This window comes from Triturus cristatus, chromosome 6 (genome assembly GCF_964204655.1).
Source record: "Triturus cristatus chromosome 6, aTriCri1.1, whole genome shotgun sequence".
NCBI lineage: Eukaryota > Metazoa > Chordata > Amphibia > Caudata > Salamandridae > Triturus > Triturus cristatus.
The window spans coordinates 1,614,246,557-1,614,273,549 of record NC_140589.1 but is presented as its reverse complement, the minus strand read 5'-3'; the positions used below and the strand labels follow the sequence as shown (position 1 = coordinate 1,614,273,549).

The window sequence follows — 26,993 nt, the reverse complement described above, 5'->3', positions numbered from 1 at the left end:
AGCAAGGCACCCACCACAGGCCAGTCTCTCAGGCTTAGAGACAATACTCCTCCATGCAGCTTTCCCAGGTCCTTCTCTTCAGGCAGAGTTTCTTCTTGACGTAAAAAGGATCCGATTTCTTAGGAGCAGGGCTCCTTCTTTTATACACAGTTTCTTTTGTTCTTTGTCGCCAGGGGGCCTGTGCCTGGCTCAGTCCGGTTTTGGAGCACTTTGTTGTGGTGACTCTGCTCTTTCCTTTCAGTGCACAGGGCAGAGACATCAGCCGCTCCACAGGGGGCGGAGGCAGCATTGTGGTGGCAGAGCACAGGTCTATTCAGAGTCAAGGTGTACTCCTCCCACCCATCCTGGTGTAATCTCTCTACCCACCTGGAATTCCCCAGCCCTGCCCCTCACTGAAACTAGGCAGCACACACACACACAGCAGAGGCGGACTGAAATGGCTAAGCAAGTAAATACTAACTTTCTAAAAGTAGTATTTACAAACACAGGATATTAAAATAAACTTTACTAAAAGAAGTATTTTATTATTCTGAGTTCAGGCATACTAAACTTGACTTTCTACCATGCTCTCTGAGCCCGCTGGGATTATAGAGTGTAATAATTCCAGCAGCCCATTCTGGCCTATGGAGAGCAGGTAGCCTTCAATAGTGAAAAACGAAAATGGCTGTAATTCACTATTAGGACATGCCACACACATCAGGGCATGTTCTACCTTATGCCTACAATGCACCCTGCCCTTGGGCCTACCATAGGGATGACTAATATGTAGTTAAGGGAAGGTTTAGGGACTGGCAAGTAGGTGCACTTGCGCAGTCAGCATGACAGTACCAGACTGCACGCAGGTTCTGCGAAGGCAGACCCTAGACACATTTTACTAGGCCGCTTCTGTGGGTGGCACAACCAGTGCTGCAAGCCCACCAGCAGCATTTGCATTTACAAGCCCTGGCACTCCTGGTGCACTTTACTAGGGGCTGATAGTAACCCAAATAGGCCAAACATGGACACCAATCAATGTATACACCTTTCAAAAGGGAGCACTTGCACTGTGGCACTGATTAGCAGTGGCACAGTGCCCTGAGCAGCTAACACCAACAAAACACATGAGGCACATCAGCAAAAAGTGGAAGGGAAACTCACGCCAAGGTGCCAGGTCTAACAACCTCCATATACTACGGTCAGGCACTCTGTAGCGATCTAGAGAGGTACTTGCAAACATACAGTGGCTGCCTGCCCTGTACGCAAGGGCCTTTGCTCACCCTTTGTTGTGCTGCCTTGGCGAGCACCCTGAAGACGTGGTGAGGCTGCCTCCTGTTGTTCAGAAAGAAGCCAAAAACTAGAGAATTTGATCAAAAATGTTCCCTATGATTCTCTCTACTCCATAAAGTTAAATGTACTCTCGCTGCATTAGTTGAGGGCTGATCATGAGTGCACCGGATAATTGCCGCCGCTCAGATAAGACCCCTGTGTAAACAGGATTTTGCAATCTCACCCTGTAATTATGCAGCGAGAGAAGAGCCAGACCCAGCAGTAAATGTACACGGGCGTAAATCGGTCAGTAAGATTAGGGAGGAGTGAGCTTCAGGATTTCCATCATCCATTATGGCGTATCTTGTTAAAATACATTATAAGAGAAGCAGTGCAGAGGTGGGAGGTTTAAGGGAAAGTAGAAAGGGAAGGAGTACAGATAGTAAAGGGGTACTTAAAACACACACACACACTTTATACAAAATATTGTGTGTGTATAAAAATCCCAGGTGAAACCTGACAGACTCCTCACCTTAAACCACTGAAAACACATGTATACAAGTATTTACAAGAGAACAGAATTATTAGGTAGGGTGTAACGCCCCAAACACCCCTCTGAAGCTATGCCTGTGTAAATGTTGACACGACAAATCTGTTGGAATTTAATGGGGTAAAAAGCCTAGTAATCACCAACTATTGAGTGTTTGACTTTATGAATGCGGTTAATATATAATATCCCTTCGGAGCACTTGCAACCATGCCCCCAAAGTGTTTTAAAATGTAAAGAAATCTCATATTTTGGTTGGCTCAGACTTTCCCGCCAATGCTTCTAAAAATTGGTAAACACTGGTATCATCCAGTCGGACGTAGCCGTACTTACCTGGACTTCAGAAGCAGTCCCTGCCTCCTCAAGTACACATAGACATTTTATCTGGAATAAAGACCTGCTTGCTGCTGCCTTCCTAAAAGAGTTCGTACTAGACTCTAAACCTTGGAAGTATTCTTCTCCTGGGGCCTGGGAAAGATGGAACTGCACTATCCCGGGGGTGGGAGTAAATGACCCCAAGACCAGAACAGTCTTCTTGACTGAAGCCTGCGTAGAGAACACCTCCAGGAACCTGGAAGCCACAAAGACCTGCAAGCCGTAGTCAAACAAATACAGAAAAGCAGTACATGACCCTCCGTGGTAAACCATCATTATTTCCCAGCACCATGTCTAACCAGAGTGGAGTCTACATCTCCCAATTTTCATCCTCAGGTGGGTGTAACGGTGTTTTACTTTCCCCCAGGCCTTAAGGTGTGTCCTTGCAGGAACAGATAGGTGCTCTAGTTTCAAAACTACCTGAATAATCTCTCTAGCAATTTAACCTTCTAGCGTTAAAGCCACTTAAAATCACAGTTGACACTAACCCTTTAACTCAGTACTCTGTGTCAGTAGATGTGTATCTGAAAGAAACACGTTAGTTAGATTCCTCACCTTAGAATATCCCCAGGTGTCAGGTTGGATCCGGAAAGATTTTTCATCAGCAATACCCCTTGCGCGTCGCTAGGCGTCGTCTGCGGCTCCGCGTCTGTCGTTGGCGTCGTGCGCCGGAATGACGTCGTCGGAGTACTTGGACGCCGCCCTCGTGTGCTGACGTCAGTTCTTCTTTTTTCCGCACCAGACAGCGCCGATCCAGGAAGAGCTTACCCCTTAGTCAATTTTTGACTAAACTTTTTGACTCTTTTTGGTCTTTTGTCGACTCGACTATGGTGCCGGTAGGATGCCTGGTTTTAAAGCCTGTGACGCCTGTCATCGACTGATGTCGGTGATGGACCACCATCGCCGGTGCCTTTACTGCCTGGGGGCCGACCACGACGCGGAGTCGTGCCCCGATTGTCAGGCCTTGACCTCGATGGCTAGGCGGGAGCGGTCCCGTAAGCTTCTCGAGCTTCGGCACTCGGCTCCGCGCTGCTCACGGTCCCGGTCCAGGAGGAGGTCCAAGGACCGGTCACGGAGCCGCAGTCACCATCATCGCTCGTCGGGCTCGAAGTCTTCGGGTAAGTTGAAGCGATCAAAGAAGTCCAAGAGACGACACCGCTCTTCGGACTCCCCTCGCCGGTCGCGCGACTCGGCCGAGGGTCAGGGCAGTTCCACCCCCGCGGCTCCGTCGGAGCCGCAGGAGCCGCGTCCGTCTCCATACCCGGCGGTCCCTGGGACTGACGCGACTCCGGCGGAGGTCAGTGCCTTCCTCTCGGCCATGAGGGGCCTGGCTCCGCCATCGACGTCTGCCGGCGCACCTTCAGGCCCCGCGGGCTCGACTGGGCGACCTCGCGTGCCGGCGGCTCTGGCCCCGGCGCCGTCGACGACTTCGGTCCCGACGCCGCAGGTCCCCGAGAGATCCAGGCCTGGATCTCTGTCGGCACCGGTCGACCTCACGACGCCTCCTCCGCCGGTGCCGACACCGGTTCCACCTCCGGCGCCGTCTCCGGACGACGCCATTGCCCGGTTTAGCCCCTGTCCGGACCCGACCGCGGCGCCGCCGCACCCGACGACGATGGATGAATGTTTCATCTACCATCCGGCTCCGATCATTCCTCCTGTTTATCAGGAATCCGATAAAGGGGGCGACTGGGAGGGGTCTGAGGACCCTATGGCCCTCCAGGGCCAACTTTCACAGGACTGGGCAGACAAACTGGGGCATGCAAGTGGTCTGGACACCTCACCGGACGCTGGTTTCATCTCTCCTCCGACTGTGGCTTCGGAGGAAGGTGCAGCTTTTTCAGTGATGCTGAACAAGGCGGCCGAAGCCCTGGGGCTCGAGTTGCCTGCTGTGGCCATGAGGACTACTATCCTCACAGAGGTGCTTCAACCGTCAGCAAGCTCCACAGAGCCTCTGCTGCAGTTCAATGAGGCCCTCATCGACGTTCTGCAGGGCGCTTGGTCTAAGCCCTCCACAGTTACTCCTGTGGATCGGAACGTGGCCCGGCGCCACCGCCCTGCTCCGGGCGACCCCAGTTTCCTGTCCCAACACCCCACCCCCGAGAGCCTGGTTATCCAGGCCTCCACTTCCCAATCCTCCTTCCTGTCCGCTCTTCCGGATCGGGAATCCAAGAGGCTGGAACAGTTCAGAAAGAAGCTGTTCTCTTCCCTGAGTTTGGGCCTGCGGTCTTTAAACACCGCTTGCCTCTTGGACCGTTTCTCCCACTCTGTGGGATGCGGTGGAGGACATGCTGCCCCTGTGTCCGGAGGAGGCCCGGACATGTCTCTCCCAGGCACTTGCTGACAGGCGAGATGCAGTGCGACATGCCATACGGTGTGGACTTGTCACCATGGACTCGCTGGGTAGGGCGATTTCCACCACGGTGGCGCTCTGGCGCCACGCCTGGCTGAGGTCCACGTCTTTTTCGGGGGATGTCCAGAGTACTCTCATGGATATGCCCTTTGATGGCGCTCGCCTTTTTGGTGAGAAGGCGGATAGTGCGCTGGCTCGTTTTAAGTACTCCCGGGCTACGGCCACGTCCTTGGGTCTCTCGGCCCCACGGCCGCACACTTCTGCCTTTCGCCCCTTTCGTGGCCAAGGAAGGGGCGCCTCCTCACGTCCGCCTAGCCACCGGCCGCAGAACCAACCTGCACGCGGTCGCGGACGTGGGTTCCGCCGTGGCGGTACTAGAGGACAACGCGGTCAGTCCACATCCACCCCGGCAGCATCCGCCTCAAAGCCCTCCTAGTCCGAGCTTTCAGGCCCATTCCATGCCAGTGGGCGGCAGAGTTCGCCATCACCTGCTCCACTGGTGCTCCATCACTTCGGACAGGTGGGTGCTGCAAATCGTCCAAAAGGGCTACTCCCTCCCCTTAGAGATGACCCCTCCAGCCATGCCACCGCAGTGCCACCGTATATCGGAGGATCACTTGAATCTTCTGCGGGAGGAAGTTATGGCCCTCTTGGCTAAAGAGGCCGTCGAGCGCGTTCCTGGTCCAGAAGTAGGCCGTGGTTGCTATTCCCACTACTTTCTGGTTCCCAAGAAGGGCAAAGGGGGCCTACGCCCTATCTTGGACCTCAGGAGCGTCAACGCCTTCCTCCGGAAGGAACGGTTCAAGATGCTTACTTTGGCTCAGGTTCTGGCTGCCCTCGACCCTGGAGACTGGTTGGTAGCGTTGGACTTGCAGAACGCCTATTTTCACATCCCAGTCCTGCCGACCCACCGGCGTTACCTGCGGTTCACGGTGGGTCAGGAGCACTTTCAGTTCACTGTGCTCCCCTTCGGCCTCACCAGTGCCCCTCGGGTGTTCACGAAAGTGATGGCGGTGGTCGCAGCTCATCTGCGCAGATCGGGGGTTCCAGTCTTCCCCCTATCTCGACGACTGGCTGTTGAAGGTGGGCTCACCCCAGCAAGTCGTCTCCCACCTCCAGACTATGGCCGACCTCCTGCATTTGCTGGGGTTCTCCATCAACGTGCCGAAGTCGCACCTGAGACCCTCCCAGAAGCTCCTCTTCATCGGAGCGGTTCTCGATTCGGCGCAGTTCCGGGCTTATCCTCCGGAACAGCGGGTCCGGGATATTCAGGCTCTGATTCCCATCTTTTGGCCTCTATCCTGGGTTTCGGTCAAGTTGGTGCTGCGGCTTCATGGGCTAATGGCCTCCTGCATCCTGTTGTTGCATTACGCCAGGTGGCGAATGCGGGCTCTGCAGTGGGACCTGAAGTTTCAGTGGGCCCAGCATCGAGGCAACCTGTCCGACCATGTCTTGATCTCGGAGGGCACTGCGAAACAGTTGCAGTGGTGGCTCACGGACCGCGATTGGGTCAGCGGCAGATGCCTCTCCCTACCCCAACCGGAGCACGTAGTAGTGACGGACGCGTCCCTCCTGGGATGGGGGGGCCATTTGGGAGAGGCGGCGATCCGAGGACTCTGGTCTCCAGCGGAAGCTTAGCTCCATATCAACCTTTTGGAGCTGAGAGCGATCCGGCTTGCACTGAAAGCCTTCCTTCCCTCTGTCCGGGGAAGTGTCGTGCAGGTGTTCACGGACAACACCACCGCCATGTGGTATTGCAACAAACAGGGCGGGGTGGGATCGTGGACCCTTTGTCAGGAGGCTCTGCACCTCTGGACATGGCTGGAACACCAGGGCATCACCCTGGTGGTTCAACATCTGGTGGGCTCTCTGAACGCCAGAGCAGACGAACTCAGCCGCCGGTGCATGATGGATCACGAATGGCGTCACTATAAATTTACTCCAACTGACCAATAACCGGTCAACATCAATATACCTGGATGGAATATTATGATGAAGCTACTGTGGGGAAATGTTACCTTCACCAATCGGTGAGCAAGGAAGCAATTCCTTTTGATTTAGGTACCCTCACACACCCTAGTGGTGTCATGCTTCATCATCGGGTCACCCCGACGCCTAAATGTTGGGAGCACTTTGAAGATGTGATAGACCAGGGGGGCTAGAAAGTTAAAAAACCTCAGACAGATCCCCAGTATCCCTTTATTTACGGGTCTGTCTGGGATGCTAAAATATTTCAAATAGGGTCTTTGTAGGATAATTATGGTCCTAAGACCCTAGTGCCAACATGTTTCAGTCCGTGTGTGGCCGTAAAGGTCCAGGACTTTCTTCAGGGCAAACCGAATGCCACCCAGGAAAACAGAGTAGGGGATTCCCTGACCTGTTTATTAACGCAAGGGCAGAGTAGCTGCTCCTTGAAAAAGTGACTGATTAATTAATCTGTCATACTTTGTATTCTATCTGAAAAAGAGAATAAAAGAAAACAAACAACAACCAACTTGTACTTGTGCGTTTTCTTAGTAGTCGTTCCCATATTCATGTTTGCGATGTATAACACCTACATGTGTCAGGTGATCATAAGGCCAGGTGGTGTACAACTAACTCCATCCATGTGCCACTCATACCTGTATCTGTACACTTAGTCAGCGTGCCAGATATATTGTGCGGTGGCGAAATCGCTCGCATCCTAACTGTATTTTCATGCCAGTTAGTATTCACTATCAATATAAAAACACTCTCCTATGTACCATTCACACTCAACATTCTCACTATATCTGTGATTCAACATGGTTCTGTTTTAACCATACGTGATTACAAGTAAAACACTGTGTGCGGTTGCTGTGATATTTTACACACATGCACTCTCTCTTACCCGATTTTCGAATGGGATCCGTTTCTCAGGGGATCGTAGGGCTATTTGGGGGTAGCTCTGTAGTCACACTCTGTCGTTGCAACCCCCGAGTGTGAGGGAGAGAGGAGATATATGGAAGTGGTCTTTATGGAAATGTAAAGGTACTCTAAGGATAGACATCTCTCACTGTGAGAATGATGATCTCTACACGCGAAAATACCCTTTCCCGCTCTATCTCCCCACTTACTTCATCAAGAGTCCTGCCCCGTCTGTCCACCTACTTGGTCTCGATCCCCGGCGTTTCGCGCCGTGTATCGTTTGGACGGTAAATTTATACTTCCGTGTTTGGAGTCGATTAACGGGATTGGTCAATACTCTCACGTGATGTGTCACGTCAGCGTATCGTTCCGTCTAGAGCGGAAATAGGGTTTTGGCTAATTACGTTATTTAGATTGGGTAAATACAAAATTAGGCATACACTTCTCCTAATATTCTCTTCTATTCAAAATCCGTCCCCGATTCTATTCCAAAGGGGAACAGTATGCTTATTTTTTCCGTGTACGCGAGACACGTAATCGGATGTCTCGTCCAATCAGGTTCTCACGGAATTTGTAGTCCTGAAGTCCATGGACGAAGGGAGATGTAGTTTAATCCCTTCAGGTCTTGGCATTAGCGACGGCTGGATTTACTATTTATATTTATACCATATTCCTTGGGGTTCTGTAATCGGTTATAGAGATTCAGATACAGTATTATGGATAGGTGCAAAAAAACAACACACACAGTCCTATAGTACACAAAAATATCGTCAGGTGTACTTAATAGGTATATTTTGTATTTCAAAAAGATAAGGTTTGGTCATTAGGAATTGTGGACCTTTTCTGTGTTTTTTTTTGTGTTTCACACCTTCAAGTTTCTACATTTTGGACATATATGTTCCCTAATGCAAGGGATACCATGGTTGATGTTATGTCTAGTTTGTATCAGTTTGAAGTATACCCTCTAGTTTTTCTCACGTTAGATTATTCTTTGGGGTGGACATGAGATCTCTACTTGTTGAGTTGATTCCAGGGTATGGAATCATTGAGACCCGTTTCATGGGTTTTCAGACGATAGACCCATCGCTGCTCCCTTTCTAAGAGTTTACTTTGTCGATTGCCTGTGTTTTTAATTTTTTCGAGTACAGTCCATTTTAATTCAGTATCCTGTAATTTGGTAGCTGTAATCGCTCTCCTTATGGTGCTCCTGTGTTCGCTAATGCGGACTTTGACTTTTCGACTAGTCATCCCAATGTATATTAATCCGCATGGGCATTTTATCATATAAATGACCGATTCGGAATTACAATTGGTATGTGACCTCTGCTCCCATGGTGATTGTAGGCCCAGGTCTAAGGTCTTGGTGTGTTCTGTGAATGGGCATGCTACACATGAGCCACAAGGGAAATGTCCCATGACAGGGGATGTGCCCCAGAGTGTCGTCTGATTCACACTTCTAGATGTAAAGATGTTGGTGTGTACAAGGGCATCTTTTAAACTGCAGTTTCTTCTGAACGAAAACATTGGTTTTTCAAAGGCCAATCTGTTTGACGTCAGTATGGGCCATTTCTTGTTTATTACTTTTTTCAATTCGTTTGATGATGAATTGTACGTGGTTACACAAATCAACTGGTCCGGCTGATTTCTCGCATGTGTTTCCAAAAGAACCTCTGGTGGAGTGTTTCGTGCTCTTTTGTTAGCCCTGTCCACGATCTTAGTTGGATACTTCTTCTGTTTGAGTTTGCTTGCCAAAATTGCTGCTTCTTTTTTGTAAGTTTGAATGTTGGAACAGTTTCTGCGGACTCTTAGGAATTTACCTACTGGAAGGTTTTCTCTAAGGGAGCATGGATGAGCGCTGTCAAATCTTAATAAACTGTTTCTATCCGTTGGTTTGGTATACAGGGAACTTTCAAGAGTCCCATCTTTCGCTGTAAACGTAACATCCAGAAAGGAAATCTTCTCCCTCTGCATGTTCATTGTAAATTGAAGGTGGGGGTTCAGGGAGTTAATCCACGTCTTAAAATTGTTGAGGCTCGTTAGGTCACCCTTCCAGATCATAAAGACATCGTCTATATATCTGTACCATTTGTGGATGTTCTCACTAAATGGGTTATGTGTCCATATATGTTGATCTTCGAAGCCACTAACATACAGACATGCCAGACTAGGGGCGAATGTGCTGCCCATTGAAGTACCGTGTACTTGTAAATACATTTGATCCTCAAAAGTAAAGAAGTTTTCAGTTAGGGCTAGATGTATAAGGGTGATCACCCATTCAACAGGAGCTGCCCATTCCCAATCCTCTTGTGCCAAAATCTCTTGGACTGCTCTAATACTCTCCGTCTGAGGTATGTTTGTATATAGAGCTTCCACGTCCAAACATACCAGGAAATTCTCCATAGGGTTATATTCCACCTGTGTGAGAAGGTTAAAAATATGTTTGGTGTCTTGGACGTATGATTTGATCTTCTTCACCAAGGGACGTAGAAACCAGTCTGTGTATTTAGACAACGGCTCCAAAATGGAGCCAATACCGGAGACAATCGGTCTGCCCGGGGGAGGAATCTTTCCCTTGTGTATTTTGGCAATGGTATAAAATAGAGGAATTCTAGGATCTTCCTGATTCAAAAAGGCATGTTCCTTTTTAGTGATCCACTCTTTAGTGAGAGCATCTGTTGTGAGTGCCGAGATAGATGTTTTCAAACGTTGTGTTGGATCCCTGTTGATCTTTTTGTAATATCTGGTATCCGCCAGTAGATTCAAACACGCCGTTCTATATGCGTTAGTGCTCTGAATAACGGTAGCTCCTCCCTTGTCAGCCGGTTTTATTACTATATCCGACCTGGTTTTAAGGCATGTCAACGCCTTACGTTCTTTATTGCTTAGGTTATTGAACCCATTTCTCTTAGGTTGTAGTGACTCAACCTCCTTGGTGACAGACTCTTCAAACATCAGTATTTCTGGAGGCATCATATTTGTAGGTGGAAAAAAGGTAGACTTCAGTCTTAGATAGGTGTAGGTATCATTTTCCGTGGGTTTCTCTTTATCCAAAAAGAAGGTTTTCAACCGTATTTTTCTGAAAAATTCACCCAGTTCACAATGGAGACGGAATTTGTCCAAGTAATTCGTGGGGACGAATCCCAATCCCTTGTTCAAGAAACTCTGTTCGTCTGTGGTCAGGACGACATCACTGAGATTAACCACTAGTCCCTCGTCTTGCTCGTGCTGGGCTGCTGGTCCCTGGTGTTGCTCCTTGTGTTCATCGTACTCCTGTCTTCTTCCCGAATGGCGCCTGAACTCGGACGTGGCACAAGGTCTCTTTCTGCAGTGGGGAGAGCCTTGGTTAGATCTATTCGCCACCGAAGAGAACGCGCAATGTCAGAAGTTCTGCGCGTTGGAATTTCCAAGGCAGCACTCACTCGGAGACGCCTTTCGTCGCGAGTGGAGTTGCGGTCTGTCGTACGCCTTTCCGCCTATACCACTTCTGCCCAGAGTGCTGAAGATCAGGCGCGACCGGGCCCAAGTTATCCTAGTGGCTCCGGATTGGGCACGAAGGTTCTGGTATCCCGAGCTACTCAGTATGTCCATCGATCCCCCGATACAACTGCCTCTTCAGGAGGACCTTCTGTCGCAGCAGCAGGGGACGGTTCACCACCCGAACCGGTCCAACCTCCATGCGTGGAGATTGAGCGGCGGCAGTTGATGCCATTTGACTTGCCTCCGGAAGTCTGTGATGTCATTCTGGCAGCCATGCGTCCCTCCACAAAGACGGTATACGCCTGCCGGTGGAACTAATTTGTGGCATGGTGCACAGCAAAGGCTGTGGATCCCCTTTCTGCCCCTCTTTCTGAGGTTCTCCTCTTTCTTCTTTCTTTGGCCCAGCAGGGCTCCGCTTTGGGCACCTTGAAAGGCTATCTTGCTGCAATCTCTGCCCTCTTACTGCTTCCTGATCAGCCTTCTCTTTTCAAGTCCCCTGTCGTTTCCCGTTTTCTCAAAGGCATTACTCACATGTTCCCTCCTGTCCCCTTCGTAATGCCTCAGTGGGACTTGAATCTTATTCTGACCTTTCTGATGTGCGCTCCTTTTGAGCCTCTTTACAATTGTCCCATTCGTCATCTGACCCTGAAAACTGCTTTCCTGGTAGCTATCACCTCGGCTAGACGGGTGAGTGAGCTCCAGGCTCTGTCGTCTAAGCCTCCCTTTCTTTCTGTTCATCCGGACAAGGTTGTCCTCCGGACTCGTCCTTCCTTTCTACCGAAAGTGGTGACCCCCTTTCATATCGGGCAATCAGTCACGTTGCCCACCTTCTTTCCGCCTCCGCATCCTTCCAAAGAGGAAGAGAGGCTCCACCTACTGGACCCAAAATGGGCGCTGTCCTTTTATTTGGACCGCACCAAACAGTTCCGGGTGGACGACCAACTTTTTGTTGGATACGTAGGAGCTAAGAAGGGGAAAGCGATACACAAACGGACCATCTCTCGGTGGGTTGTCTTGTGTATTAAACTTTGTTACTCCTTGGCGAAAAAGGACCCTCCTGTTGGGTTGAGGGCCCATTCCACCCAGGCCACAGCGGCGACTACTGCCCTGGGCCGGGGAGTTCCCTTGCAGGACATGTGTCAGGCGGCAACGTGGGCTTCACTGCACATGTTTGCCAAGCACTATTCCCTGGACAGCCAAGTCCGGAGAGATGGCTACTTTGGCCGTTCTGTTCTCCAGGACTTTCTGGTGTGATCTTAGTTCGCAGACCCACCACCGGGGTTGGTATTGCTGGGGTATCTATTCTAAGGTGAGGAATCTAACTAACGTGTTTCTTTCAGATGAACAAGTTACTTACCTTCAGTAACGATGTATCTGTAAGAAACATTAGTTAGTTAGATTCCTCACCGACCCACCCATCCTCCCCGTTCTGCGAACTGACATCTAGGGTTAAGGCTATCCTTTTCAGGGCCCTAGATTTTTTGGCACCAGTGTCGGTCTCTTGCATGGCTCTGCGTTCCTGGCGCGGAAAGCTATGTACAAGAACTGACGTCAGTGCACGAGGGTGGCGTCTAAGTACTCCGACGTCATTCCGGCGCACGACGCCAACGACGGACGCGGAGCCGCAGACGACGCCTAGCGACGCGCAAGGGGTATTGCTGACAAAATCTTTCCGGATCCAGCCTGACGCCTGGGGATATTCTAAGGTGAGGAATCTAACTAACTAATGTTTCTTACAGATACTTCGTTACCGAAGGTAAGTAACTTGTTCGTTTGGATCCAGTTGATGCTTCTGAGTCCTTCATACAAGTCCCGACCTACCAAAGATCTTCACATATCTGTATATCATTTATGGTAAAGTTTAATGTCTCCTAGGATGTTTTGTAGCCACTACATCAATTCCAGCACCCAGTCCTCATACATTGCTGTCAGGCGTGTTAAGTCACTAAAAAGTCTCCTCACCTGAAGAGTGTCCCTCCTCGATACTGGCTACCAGATACCTTAACCCAGTTAACTGGAAATTGAGGTAATGTTGCAATTAGCCTTGACAGGTTGAATATATTTTGGACTTGAGTGGGACCACTGTTTGAGTTTGATTGGTGGCTTGTGTGGTGTTACTGGTTTTTAGGCACTGTTTCTTGACGGTTAGCAATCCATTGGGTTTCCCAGACTAACACACAGGGCTGTAAAAAAAAAAAAACTAGAGCAGAGGGTATATAGGTGAAATCAAGATTTCTCCAGAGCCTCTACTGCTTTGGCTGCAGAGCACAAAGATGCTCCAGGCTCAAATGTTTATAGTAATGGTTTCAAGCCAAGACAATGTGATGATCCCGTTCAATGACTCCGCCATAGAATACCACTGCCAATAGGCCTAAGTTTTTTGTTTTTGGCAGCTTGTTCAAAAATATAATTGACAAGAAATAGCTGTGACTGACACTAGTAATTACACTAAATTCACTCTGCATCCAAACAATACGTGAGTTCCAAACACTGGGCCAGATAACTTTTGGAGTAAGCCTTGACTGCTCGACTCACTACCCTTGGAGAGCCGAGCGTGCAACCGGAGCAATGTAGTTATACAACTGGGGTGCAATAGTACCCCTGGCCCTGCGACACCAGTGATAAACACAGTGCTCACAACATACTGCAACCACTGATTTCCCAGGACCCAAAGAATAGACTAAGCTAAACAGAAACACAAGTGTGAAGAGCATCTGGTCGATTTCTGAGGCCTCTGGTGCACAATTTTGGCTTTTCCTATAGGCTCAAGTGAATACCAAAAAAAAATGTTATGGTTTGGTCTGAAAACCAACGAATTAGGGTGCATTTTCTCATCTCAGTGTCCACTGCCTGTTGAGGTCCAATTGTTTAGATTGCCTGCTGCGGTCAGGTCACTATTCCTCGCCTCTTATCTTCATTTGAATGAAGCAGAGCTTCGTCTGTGCCCGCTAATATAAAGGGGTGGGGGGTTGTTACTTGAAATAGTAGGGGGAATCAGTGGCACAGTGACCCCCCCCCCCCTTCAGCAGCTTAGGCGGGGCTGCCACTTGGTTAACAGAACTGCGTTAGTGAGTACCATGACTCAAGGGTGTGGGCTGTGCCTGACATGCACCTTTATAGAAAAAAGATAAAGACATATAGAAAGTAGGGGAAAACAAAGACTAACATATTGAAAAAGTGAGCATGAGAGGGGTGATTAAAATAAGTAAGCACTAAAAAATGCCGGTAGATAGACGAAAGAATGAAGAGGAAGGAAGGGTAAAAGGAAAAAGAGAACGTGAAAGTCAGACTGGAAGAGTGGAAGGAAGAAGGGGTGAAAGAAGGAGTGTCTGGGAAGATGGAAGAGGATAAAGAAAAATAGATTGATAGAGTTTAATGATGAATAGGTGAAAGGAACTAGTCTAAGGAAGGGTGGGTGTGCCTGCCCCATGTGCTAAACATGATTAAAATGCCACCCACTTGGACCATACGTCTAATTATCTGGCCACTCCTTTGAGGGGGGAATGCTTCCTTCTGACATAAAGACGCGTCTTGATGAAAACCTTTTAGTGTCCCTGCTTGGAGTGACTCCCCAGTAGGTTTTGCCAGCATGATTCGCAAGCGTGTCCAAAACATTCCTTCATTCAAAAGTTGCTGTCCGTGAGGGGACCTCGGGCCAGTGCTCGCAACCGTCAGGCGGGAGCAGCCGCAGCCAGGTCTGCCCAGGCCAATCAGCTGAGCGTGGTGTGCGCTCCGGGCGTAGAGCCGGTGCGGGCACGGCGCTTGTCTCGGAAGCGGCTGCTTCCTGCTTCTCAGTGCGGCTAGCACCGGCACCACGCAGGCGGGGCTCCTCGGAGCTGCACAGTAAGATGGCTGCTACTCGGCACTCTCAGCTGAAGCTGGACTCCGAGATTGAGCGCGCCCGAGCCGAGTGCCAGTGGGACCGGATCCAGAACCTGGCCGGGCAGCTCTCCCCCAAGAGTCCGGACCCTGCAGGCGGTGAGTGGGGCTAGGGAGCGCCGAAGTCTGCGCCCGCTGCCGCGCGCTATTTAAAACGTGCGCCCCCACAGGCTGTTGCAACATCTCCACAGGCATCCAGTGGCAACCTGGTAGGGGGTTTGGGCACCCTGCTCGGTGGCACCGCACGCATCGGATCCCGTGAATTCGCCGGCCACTGCCCGCTGAGATACTTTGCACCGTTCAAACTTTATGCCAGCGCTCCTATCCCTCAATAAAAATCTGGGTGGAGATGTTTTCTAGGCTGTCTGGCCAAGCGCAAGGTGTCTTCAGACGTCCAGCTTCACCAGAGTGTCACGGTGGAAATTGTGTTAATGTTTTGAGGCCCCGCTCTCAGCATGAGGCTGTTAGAAAGTTACACTTCCTCAGTAATGTTCTTCTACCTCTCTCCTGTCACAACTGTAACTTAACACCGCGCCTAGAATGTGTTTCAGGGCTACACTGCCAAACGAAGCCTCATAAACTAAGATTGTACATTAGCAGCAAGGCCAGTGCAACATGCGGGCAGAGGGCTGCCCGTTCCCTTTATCAATAATGTCTTACTATGAACGCCTGGGCAATATTGACGGACTACAGTTCTGTGGGTGAGACAGCGAGTGGGCGTGCCTTTCTAACACACCTGTTACCTCTTTGGGTGGAGCTGGTCAGGCCTGCCCTCCAAGGGTAGAAAGACGTGGCCCCCTAACACTCACGCACATCCCAGTGTTAATAGGGCACCGCACACTCGCCGCTTGTAACCCACCCAGCATCCCGGACTCAGCGGTCCCCACACACTATCGCACATGTCTGGGTCAGCATGGGACCGCTCTGACCTTCCACACATGACACTTCCCTTTGTTTGCGGGGCAGGGCAGCCCCCGTCCACCACACCCGTCCCAGAGCCGACGGGGCACGGCTGAGTCAGAAGGGACTTTGCCCGGGACACGTGTGCGGCTGATGAGGCTCTGGGTCTGACACAGACACGAAGGAAACACATCGGATCTGAGCAACAGCAGAGCTCAAAATGCAGGCGCAAGCTCTCTGCCTTTTCGGAACTTTCCTTGATTTGTTGTAGGTGCACGCCCAGGCTGCATGCCCTGGCTGTAATACTGGCAGTGGCACACACCGTGTTTTGGTATGCATAGCACTGCCCTTCCAATGCCTCTGGAATGTTTTACGACGTATTTTGTTTTTACGTGGATTACATTTGCAGCCGAAGCTTTTATTGTTTAACAGTGCGTCGTTTCATAAACAGTTAAAAAAAAATGTTCCCAATGCTTGTATTTCAACGTCAACGCACTCTTACACTTAAAAACTGACTACTTGATACACCTTAACAAGTCCTGGGCGGTGCCTTAACAAACAATTGTTCTAACTTGCATTAGTCGATTGATTCACGTCTTACGATCTGGAACTGCAATTCCCAGAATGCACTCATTTGTAAAATGAAAGCCCATGATGATGTAAGGGTCTCTTATTGGCACGGAGTAATTAAGTCACACTTTGTAAGCTCACAATCTAGTGTAGAACAATGCCTTATTGAAGACAATTGCCTATTCAATCAAGATACCTCTTGGGAGGAGAGAAGCAAAGGGGAGAAATGTGAGGCCTGAGGTTATAGGGAGGGAGATGGTGTGTTAGAGAGATCCTTATGGCACAGATTTTTTATTTCATTATTTTGTTTCGTTCAAAATTCTTTCTTGACAGGAATCCAAACTCTTGCTTGTTGCCTCCAACTTTTTGCCCAGATAGTTAATAATCCCAGCACTTCTCCCTGATCTTCAGAATGCTTTAGAAGCAAGATTTCGAGACTTCAGATTTGTAAGATAATGCATGTATGGAGAATTTTACATTCTCACTTGTGGACAATTAATTGGATTATTGAAATTCATTGAGACATGTATTGTTTTTTAGATAAAGAATTCATTGGTACTCTTAAATCTCTGCATTTATATGTATCCTTCGTATCGACAAAGCTTAGGCATTGTTATTGATACGAGCCAAAACCTTATTGTTCCACCATTTGTATTATTTATAATCTTGGAGCTGATTTGATAATTATGCATAAGAAAGAAATCCTCCATGTTATTGATTCCACGACTGTATGTTAAATAAACCTATAGACATTACTTTTGCAAGACGTCTATATTCTTAGTAACAGAGAGAACACTTTTGTGTGCTGTCATCATTGTCTCCTAATCATAAAATGATAAACAGTCAATCCTCTACAAATCATATCATCAATTTTATAACAAAGGTGCAATCCTTATTGTGAAAAGGCATTTGCATTATAGCTTTTTGTCTTTATTCGATTTAGTGTCCCAGTCTGACTAGTTCTCCTTATATTTACTTACTTTTTTTAAGTTAGGCTTGATACTACATATGCAGATCGGTTTTGTTTATATAGTATCCAGGATGTGGGATGCCTTCGGGGTTAGCAAGTGAGACTACAAGTCCGTCAGGGTAAAAAGTCTCATGTTGTATGTCTGTGACACAGAGTAAACAAAACAGATCCATGTACCCGCATACCTCTCTTGCTTACCTTAGGGTTAAGCGTGGGCTGTATGTGTTTGCTTTATACGTGCTGGTATGTAGCTGCTGATGATAACTTGCATGCTGGTGGAGTCAAGCTAACAGCATTAAGCACCAGCTTTACATTGCCTTGCCTAGGTACCCTGTGGATTTGTCAAAAATACAGTATGAATTGATTCCGAAATATGACAGTACGGGGTTAGTAGGTTAACAAACGCACTCTTTCAGCTTACCTTATAGCTAACACGTCGTCCACTTGCTTATAAGAATTAGCTGGAAATATTTAGCATGATGGTAATTTAAAGATAGTGGTGAGGAGGGTCATTAAACCCCTTGACTCACCCTGGGGCCTGAAGGTTGTAAAAAAATTGCTACATGAGTATAGGCAATGGAACTAACGCTGAACCTTTTGCAAGTGGAATAAATCATCCGCTTACCTCCGGTACGGTCACTTGGCAATTCAAAAGGGTTTTTGGCTACCAAGGATGCATTTATTCTGTGGCAATACTAATTACTTGGAGCCTGATACAGGATTATTGTACAGACTGTGTGATAAAGAACTTGGAAATCTCGACAATCAGAGTGTCGAAACAGTAGACAAGGCCATCTGGCCTCGTGCTTAAAATAATTTGATTTATTTTAATCGTGTATATTCCTGGTGATCACAATGTGGTTCTGATATCCTTCCTTGAAGGTACCCTCAAAGACATTTTCAGTCAAGAGATCAGATTCTTCCTGAGAAGGCCTACATTAGACAAGGATTACTATACTTTTAGGTGAGTTTCCCAAAAGCATCTTCAAGGAATCCAGTGGTTTGAAGTTTTTACAAAAAAGATTGTTCTGCTAACTAAGGAGCCCCAAAAATTTTCATAAAGGTATTCCATGTTAGCAGAGCTGCTGGTGCTAATGGTCGCTGGGCAACTGAAGACCCCTTCAGCAGAAAGGATTGGAGGTCTTGCTGTATGGCAAGATGTTAATAAACATAATTCCTGAGAAATCTGTGCACAGAATAAGACTGAAACCCAAAGAGAATTTGGTTTTTATTGAATTCCAGAAGACCATCCAAACCCTGAGAAGTAAATTTCCAGTGACTTCATTGTTGATTTGCCTCTCTCTGATGGGTTTATTGGTCTTATGGTAACCACTGAGTACAGTACTAAGATCGCTCATTTTTCCATCTTACTCAAAGTTCCTTCAGCAATGGAAATGGCTCCGGTTTTTCTGAATGACATACTAGGACCTCATGGGCTACCAGACAAAATGATATCTGATCATAGACCTCAATACATTTCTGAGTTCTGGAAATCATTGTGTAATAATTTGGGAATGCAGAGAGTCTTGACCTTCGGATAGCATCCTAAGGTCAACAGACAAACTGAGAGACTAAATATAATTCTAGTAGAATATTTGCAATGCTGTACTTTTGCTTCTTGGGATAATCAGAAAGAGTTTCTTTCTATAGCGAAATTTGCCTATAACAACTACTGGTTGTGCTAGACTGACTCAAGGTCAAATGTTAAGGCCAACTACAAGAAATCACTGGACAGCTACATGGACCAGGTACGTCCTGCTGGAAAGTTTACCTTCGGACTTTGGAGAAAAAGTGGTTGTCAGCGGGGCAGGCCGCAAGCTGAATTCAAAGTGAGGTTTGATGTTAGTGTGTTAATGAAGCACAGGGTCTTAGTGCTGTTGTCTACAAAGGCCGGAATGGTCCAAGCAGGCAAAGTCAGAAATCCGTGCTAAGGAAGGCCTCGAAATTGATCGTATTCTGCTTAGCATCTGTCCCGGTGAAGCTTTCTATGTTCGGACTTAAGAAGATCTGACTTCCCGAAAGGTTTCTAAGTGGGCAGGCCAACAAGTCGAGGCATACCGGCAAGTCAGCTACTGCAGCTTTGATGGTAACCACAGTCTGTCGGTTTTCCAGGCAAAAAGGTGGCAAAAATGTCTAAGTCCTACTTCTTACAGTTTAGCGCAAGGGAAATACACTCTAGCACCACACAACGGCCCAGGCTTGGAGGTTGGAATTCAATCCAGCCACAGCCACTAGCAGGATACGAGGCAGGTCCAGTTGAAACTGGTCAGCTGGGCTCCTTCATGAAATTGGGCTTTCTTGCAGCTCTTGTATCCCTGTAGCTTAACAGGTGGTCAACTGACTCTTGGAGTTCACCTATTCTTCCTGGGTACAAATGGGAGCATGTCCAGTTCATAGTGCTCTCCTCACAGGCCTCATCAGCAGGTTGAGTCCTTCTTCTGTCTTCCACAGGTGCATCAGTGTTCTGAAGAAGTAAACCAGGGGTGGCACATTTATGCCTGGCACTAGTTTGTGGGTGAGGGGGACTATTGACTCTTTCTTGACCAATCGGGAAATAGTTCCAAGGGGGTAACTTTACCCACTTTGTTTTCAGTAGGGCACACAGGAACTACTGCAATCACAGAGTGCCTTTCTCTTCCTAAATCCAATAGCCCAGAATCTTTCTTCCCTTGTGCAGACCACCCGTGTCCACCCTAGAAGTGTGGCAGGGAAATGAGCAGTCCCTCCTCTGTGGTCACTAAACTAATTTGGGGACATCTCCTTTCCCATTGGGAATGGAGTGTGACTGGCTAGGAAGACAAAATGAAGAAAGGCCCAGGTGTGAGCTACACTTGCATCTGACAATTAACTTCAAAGGACGCTACTCTTAAGTTCCTGGGCTAAGGTGAGATGGTCATCCTGTCAGAGAAGCAAAACACCTCTTCACAACCCAAGGCTTTGTCTCATCTCTGTGAGCTAGTTCAGATCTCATCATGGAGCTGTTCATCTCCTGCGTGACAGAACGAAACTCGGGCAAATGGGTTCTAGAGGCTTTAGGCAGGTTAAAGGTGGCATTCTGAAAGTATCTTTTGTAAAATATTTGTTAAAAAATCGACTTTGCAAATGAATTGGGTTTGTAAGAAATACTTTCAAAAGTCAAGAATGAACTCTTTATCTGGTTCCTGGGTGGCAATAGCATTATTAACTTTAATAAGGGATCTCAATTCTTTCTAATGGAACAGCTAACCCTGATACAGTAAAATGACTTCTAAAGCATTGTCAATGTAGTGATATGTTTAACGTTACATTTTTACATGTCCTACTTTTAAATATCATGCACCCTACCTCATGGGAATTTAAGACCTACTTAGAGAGAGGACTTTTTAATATTAAAATGAGGGTTTAAGCCTGTCAAAATGGGTTATTTAGACAGGTCGAATTTTCTTGTTTAACCTGCATTGCCAGTTTATTGTTGGCAGGCCTGCAGTTATGTTGCATTGTCCCTTTAGTGGTGGCATAATATGTGCTGCAGTCTACTAGTGACATTTAAATTAATGGCCCAGGGTACATTTCACACCATATACTAGGTACTTATTGGTACGTTAAATGTGCAAAATGTGTATAACCAACTTTTACATGTTTTAGGGGTCCAAGCGCATTCATTGGGGCCTGGTTAGCAGAGTCCCAGTGCACAGAGTAAGAAAACCAGCAAAATCAGTTTACCAAATGCGGGTGATCATGCAAAAAGATGCATTTTCTTACATTATGTATAGCATTATCATTCATTTTCCTGACTTTTCTTTCTCATTGCAACATAGTGGAAATCAATTTCTTTGTCACAGTGGAAATCCTTTCTGTCCAATAGGTATATAAGGAGATCTGAACGGAACCTCGATGCATCAAAATTTGTCTTTGTTTTCTTTGTGCAAGTTGCGTGCTTTCAGTTCCTTTTTTGGATTCCTTGACACAGTTCATCAGCTTTTTTGATTGAACAACTCCAGTTGTCCTTTACTCATCTGTTGCTCATCCGTGTCCTTTGGCCTGACTCATGGAAGGTTTTATCCATTATTTTAAAAAAAATGTAATTCCAAGGAGTATTGCTTTAAGGAATAATGCCCGGCATACAGTCAAACCTGAAACCGGAAATCGCCACTAGGAGCCAAAGACAATATCTACGTACCATGAACTCCATTAAGCCATCATAAAAAAGACTTGCCCGTGACAATTTAAGAAGTAAATATTCAGAGAAGGAGTCAGACTGGGAGGCGACATTCGGTACATAAAATGAAGCTATTAAACTATTGTGCTTCCCAATAACAATTGCACCTTTGTTTTAAAATTAACAATCATATGGTTTGCATAGTATTGAATGTCTACTAAGCACATGGTGATAAACAAGAACAATGATGGTACACAAAATAGTTTTCCCTGTGTTACTAAGAATATAAATGGTCTTGCAAAAGTAATGTATACAAGCTCATTCAATTTACAGTCATGCAATCAACAACGTGCAAGATTTCTTTCTTGCACATTATTAACATAAATCAGCCTCGATTATAAATATTAAAGATGATGGTACATTAATGTTCTCTATCATGTCAATAACAATGCACAAACGTTGTCAATGTTAAAGATGTACATAAAGGCATTTTCTATAATGATATCAAATAGAAAAGTCTAGAAATGAATTATTTATCCTAAAAACATTAATGATGTGTCTCAAAGATTTTCGCTTGATTTGCTGCAATAATAAGCAATCTCTATCAGCTGCTTGATTTTGTCACCATTAAAATGTAGGTGATATGCATATGTAAATGATGCATGTAATATATTTATGATATTATAACAAGAAAAGTGACAGTGTCCCTCCATCACTTGACATTCCCTTATTTTGTTTGTCTTGGCAATGAAGGAGTGATTGAGTCCTTGTATACGTCCTGATGAGGCCTTTTATTGATAAGAAGGCTGAAACATTTTGACTTTACTCAGCATGAGGAATGGTGAGAAATTAGCGGACTTATAATAAAGGAAGAACTACATAGTGGAAGAATAAGAATAAGCTTCCTCTGTAGTGGTAGCATACCTTCATGTTTGTACAAATGGGCACTTGCCACCGTGTTGTGCATTTTAATATTTGTACAATCCTAGAAGACAGTTAAAAAGATGTGAACAAATAGGTCTATGATCCAGGCGTGATCAATGTTTACCTTTATTTTTATTCATAAAAGACATTAATGTAATAAGTGAACATTTAAGAACCCGCATTTGTGATACTGGATGTGTTATTCCCACATTCTAAATGTTCCAAAGATCAGCACTCTTCCTCTATATACCAAGCCATTCTTAGTGCAGAAGTCCTATATAAATCTGCTGTATTATTTTAGGGATCTTTACTAGTTGGGGTTACCAATGTTTGTATGGTGATATAGTAGTGTGTGAGAATCCTCTTCAAACGGGTCCTCATTTCAAAGATTATAAAGTGGTAAAGCTCAAGATTCAAACAAATGGGCCATCACACCAGATGTGTGTTGGCATCTTAATACAGGATCTGCCGTTGGGTACAAATGCTGAATTCATATTTTTAAAGGGGGTACTCGGCCTAGGTCCAGGAACTCTCATAGATGATTTGACATATAAAGACTTTACCTAGGACTTAATACTGTCAATGATAATATTAAAATGATTTCTTTAGTGGGTAGACCTTTACTGGGTATAATGGAGATATGCTGAAGGATATCCTGACCCCTCAAGGACACTCATTTATTGTGTAATTTAAAAGTTTGGCAAACCTTCATTGATGCTTGTTACATTGTAATGCAAGATCACTCAGAGTCCCTCACTAAGAATTCCACTATAACAGTAAAAAAAGAATCAATGGTAGAGCCAATTACAGTCCTGCTGGGAGCCTTTGACGTCCCAGATCAGAACACAGAACATGCGTTTTCCTCTTTTGCCTATTACATACTAGGGGAAGGAAGATATAGCTTTAACATTTGATTCTTGAGCACAGAGTTGGTATATTTACCTTTGCTCTGGCATATTGTGCACAAACAGCAATGAATTTTGAAATTTGATTTTATGCATTATATTTAAGATGTTTGTAAGGAGACAACGAGGCATGCGGACTCTGAAAAAGATTAATTAGTACATTACAAGACTGGATAACTTTGTAAATGTATGTATAGTAATTAAACACCTTCAATAGTTACAGACCCTACCTTCTGAACATTAGTGTCCTTGATAACCGTTTGAAGGATGGTGTGTTTTATAATTTATTCATGAGTATGTGATCCTCTCTTTTGTTTTAAATTACATTTTTTCTTTTTTTTAGAGTATTTTGTACATTTATGCATGGAATTTCTATGAGTAAGGTTAATTCAATTAAGAGAAGTGGAAATCTTATAACTTCACCCCAACATCTGCACCTATTTTATTGATAAGGACGGAATAAGTATATTGTAGGTTCCTATCTCAATAGAGGGCAGTGGAGAAAGATGTACATTATGGATTAATGGCCAGCTCTGCAGAAACTTCAATGCCTGACAACAGATGGAATTCCATACCAAACTCCTGCAAAAAATAAGAAAAGGAAAACTACCTCACAGAAAGAGCACCACCTGTTGGAGCATAATCCCCAAAAATAATGGAAAGTTTGAATTCCTGTTTTTTTATAGTTTACATTTTATCATAAGCATATGATGCCAAGCATTTTAGCACAGACTTTGTATTTTCTCATTTAAATTTTAATGTATATTATTGCAATTAAGGTGACACAATTAGGGTCAGGAAGTTGATTAAGAATAGCCCAAGAAGGTGAACTGGATTGATGGTAGATACGTACGATAACAGATAAAAAAAAATATTGGAGGGCAAGAACAAATAATCACAATGAGATGAGAAGCAATTAAAGCAGCATAAAATAAGCAAAGATGTTGAAATCCGTCAGATATCCTAGACATTGTGAAAAAGTTACTCTTTATTTAAAACTCTGTATCTCGTGTTCCTATAGGTCCCTTTTGAGGGAGTGGTACCAAATCTCACTCTTTAGTATATTTTGTGACTCAAAGACACTATTAGTTTTAAAAGTAGATTGAGAGTTGCTTCTGTCAAAAATGTGCAGAGTGCATTGTATTTAAAAAGTAGGTCATGTGGACTTACGTTTTCAATGTCCTGGCAGTGGAAACAGTCCTAAAATCGTTATTCACCATTGTCAGTCCTGTCACTCCAATTGACTAACACTGGGTTACCCTATTACATTTAATATGTGATAACTTTGGATTAGGAGCAGGTGGAAACATGCTCTTTACACTCAAATGAATTGTAATTCAAAATCCTATTTAGTGGTAAAACCAATTCTGAAAATGCTACTTTTAGAAAGTTGGAATTTTATTGTCCTAACCATTTTGTGCCTTCTGCTGTGTCCTGGGTCACATGACTGTGAATGGCTCTGCTGTTGGGGTCTCTGTATTTTTCCAGACAGTATCATAAAAGGGGCTTAGGTGTGGACAGGATAGGTGTTAGAAATGGGGATCTCTAGTTGGCAGAGGTAGGTACCGTTGTCCAAATAGGGACCCTTGCTTCTAGTCAGGGTAAGGGGGATACACGCGTGTAACCCCTGCACACCCCCTGGGTAGCTTGGCACGAGCAGACAGACTTTTCCCAAATGCAATGTGTTAAGTATTTGTACTCAAAACACATAATAATACAGTGATAACACTTCAAATGGACACCACACCACTTTAGAAAAAGCAAGTAACTCAACAAGACCAAAATGACAAAAATCCAACATACATGTAATAAGAACATGATTTAAAAAAAGGTTTAAAAAAAACTTGGCCCATAGAAAACTATGGATGCATGATTTCTCTCAAAGTACCTGTAGTTGCAACAAAGTTCACAAGGCCAAACAGCTGCAGAGATGGGAAGTGCTGAAAAACAAAGATGCATCAGTTCCTCAGACCATGGGGAGGCGATGCAACAGTTCTGCTGCACGCAGGAGAAGTGATGCGTCGAATCCGGTCTGTAGGAGGAAGTGATGCATCGATTCTGAGACGGTTCTGGTCCGCAGGTAATGCGCCTGTAAAACTTGCCGCACAGGTAAAATGCGTGGAAATCTGGGATGCATCAGCAATCAATGCGGCGGCAGAGAACAGCGCTGCGTTGGTTTCTTTATCCACGATCCCTCGATGTGTCGGTTCCTGCACTGACGACAGGCGCTGCATCGGTTTCCAGAGCGGCACGGTGATGCGTGGTGATTCTTCTTGCACAGCGGTGCTGCATCAGAAAAACAGCAGCAAGAAGAGCGATGCATTGATTTTCTTGTAGTTGCGTTGCTTTTCCAGCTGCCAACAGCAGGAACAACCTCCATAGGCCCAACACAGTCACAGGCACCTCTTGGCAGGTCAGAACTCCCAGCAAGGAAGTTCAGGGGAGCTACGGGTGAAAGCTTTGTGTCCCTGAGACTTCAGAACAGGAGGCAAGCTCTACTCAAGCCCTTGGAGATCTTCCTCATGCAAGGGGACACAGCACAGAGCAAAGTCTTTGTCCGTTCCTTGGCAAAAGTGCTACTGCAGGCCAACCTCAGACAGCACACAGCAAAGGGGCAGTACTCCTCCAGTTTCTCCAGCTCTTCTCCTTGGCAAAGTTCCTCTTGATTCCAGAAGTAGTCTACATTTCTATGGTTTTAGGTCTAATACTTATATCTCAAAATGTCTTTGTTCTCTTTATGCAAGGGTCTCTGAGCCCAGTTAAAACCAGTTCTGTCCTCGCTGGTGCAGTATGACCACAGGGGGTGGAGACCGCATTGTGCAAGGGAGACTGGCCCTATTCAAGTGCAAGGCAATCTCCTCCCACTCCTCTAAATTCAGCCATGCCCCGTTCAGCTCAGCTGAGTCATCCAGGAAGGGCCAGGCACACCTCAATGCCCCCCCCCCACAGTGGCTGTCTACAGTGAATGCACATCCCCAGCCCCTGTCACTCCAAAACCAGATGGTCAATACACAAACAGGCAGAGGCACACAGAATGGTTAAAAAAGAAAATGCCTACTTTCTAAAAGTGCCATTTTCAAACACACAATTTAAAAATCCATCTTTACTAAAAAATGTGTTATTAAATTCTGAGTTCAGAGAGCCTAAACTTTATTTCTCTATTTTGTCCCAATGGGAAGTTATACTTGTAAGATGTTACAAAGCATTTCCTATGCTATCCTATGGGACAAGATGTCCTGATATTGAAATACTGCCAATTTCGTTTTTCACTATTGTAAGGCTATGTCACACACACTAGTGCATGTCCTACGTTTCACATTCACTGCACCCTGCCCTGGGGAGTACCTTGGGCCTACCATAGGGGTGCCTTACATGTAAGAAAAGGAAAGTTTAGGGCCTGGCAAGTGGGTTCACTTGCCAAGTCAGCATGGCAGTTAACTGCGCACAGACACTGCAGTGGCAGGTCTGAATTACCTTTATAGTGCTACTCATGTGGGTGGCACAATCAGTGGTGCAGGCCCACTAGTAGCATTTGATATACAGGCCCTGGCACCCTTCAGTGCACTTTACTAGGGACTTACCAGTAAATAAAATATGCCAATCAGAGAGAACCAATTGTAACAACAATTTACACAGGGAACACTTGCACTTTGACACTGATCAGCAGTGGCTATTTTCACTTAAAACTTCACATTTGAATACCTCTCGTTCTACTGATTGGATTTTAGTTATTCTGGTATTATTTTATTGATTAAAGTGTACTCTATTTTTGTGAATTGGGATCCTTTTTTTGAGGTGTTTTCAATTTTTACTGTTTCTGTGCT

At 46.0% G+C, this 26,993-nt stretch overlaps 1 protein-coding gene across 3 annotated transcripts in view; it reads left to right on the top strand.

The window, feature by feature from the left end:
* Window positions 1-26,993, top strand: part of TTC7A (tetratricopeptide repeat domain 7A) — a 1,536,967-nt gene that overhangs the window by 78,927 nt on the left and 1,431,047 nt on the right. Inside the window, exon 1 of one of the 3 annotated variants that reach the window (XM_085612748.1) lies at window positions 14,380-14,861. The exons of 1 other annotated variant lie outside the window; for it this stretch is intronic. In XM_085612748.1, the coding sequence (XP_085468874.1) occupies window positions 14,732-14,861 (130 nt within the window). In that variant the 5' untranslated portion in view covers window positions 14,380-14,731. Of the gene's footprint in view, window positions 1-14,379; window positions 14,862-26,993 lie in introns of those variants that run through there. One more of the 3 variants, XM_085612749.1, reaches the window with a different exon arrangement.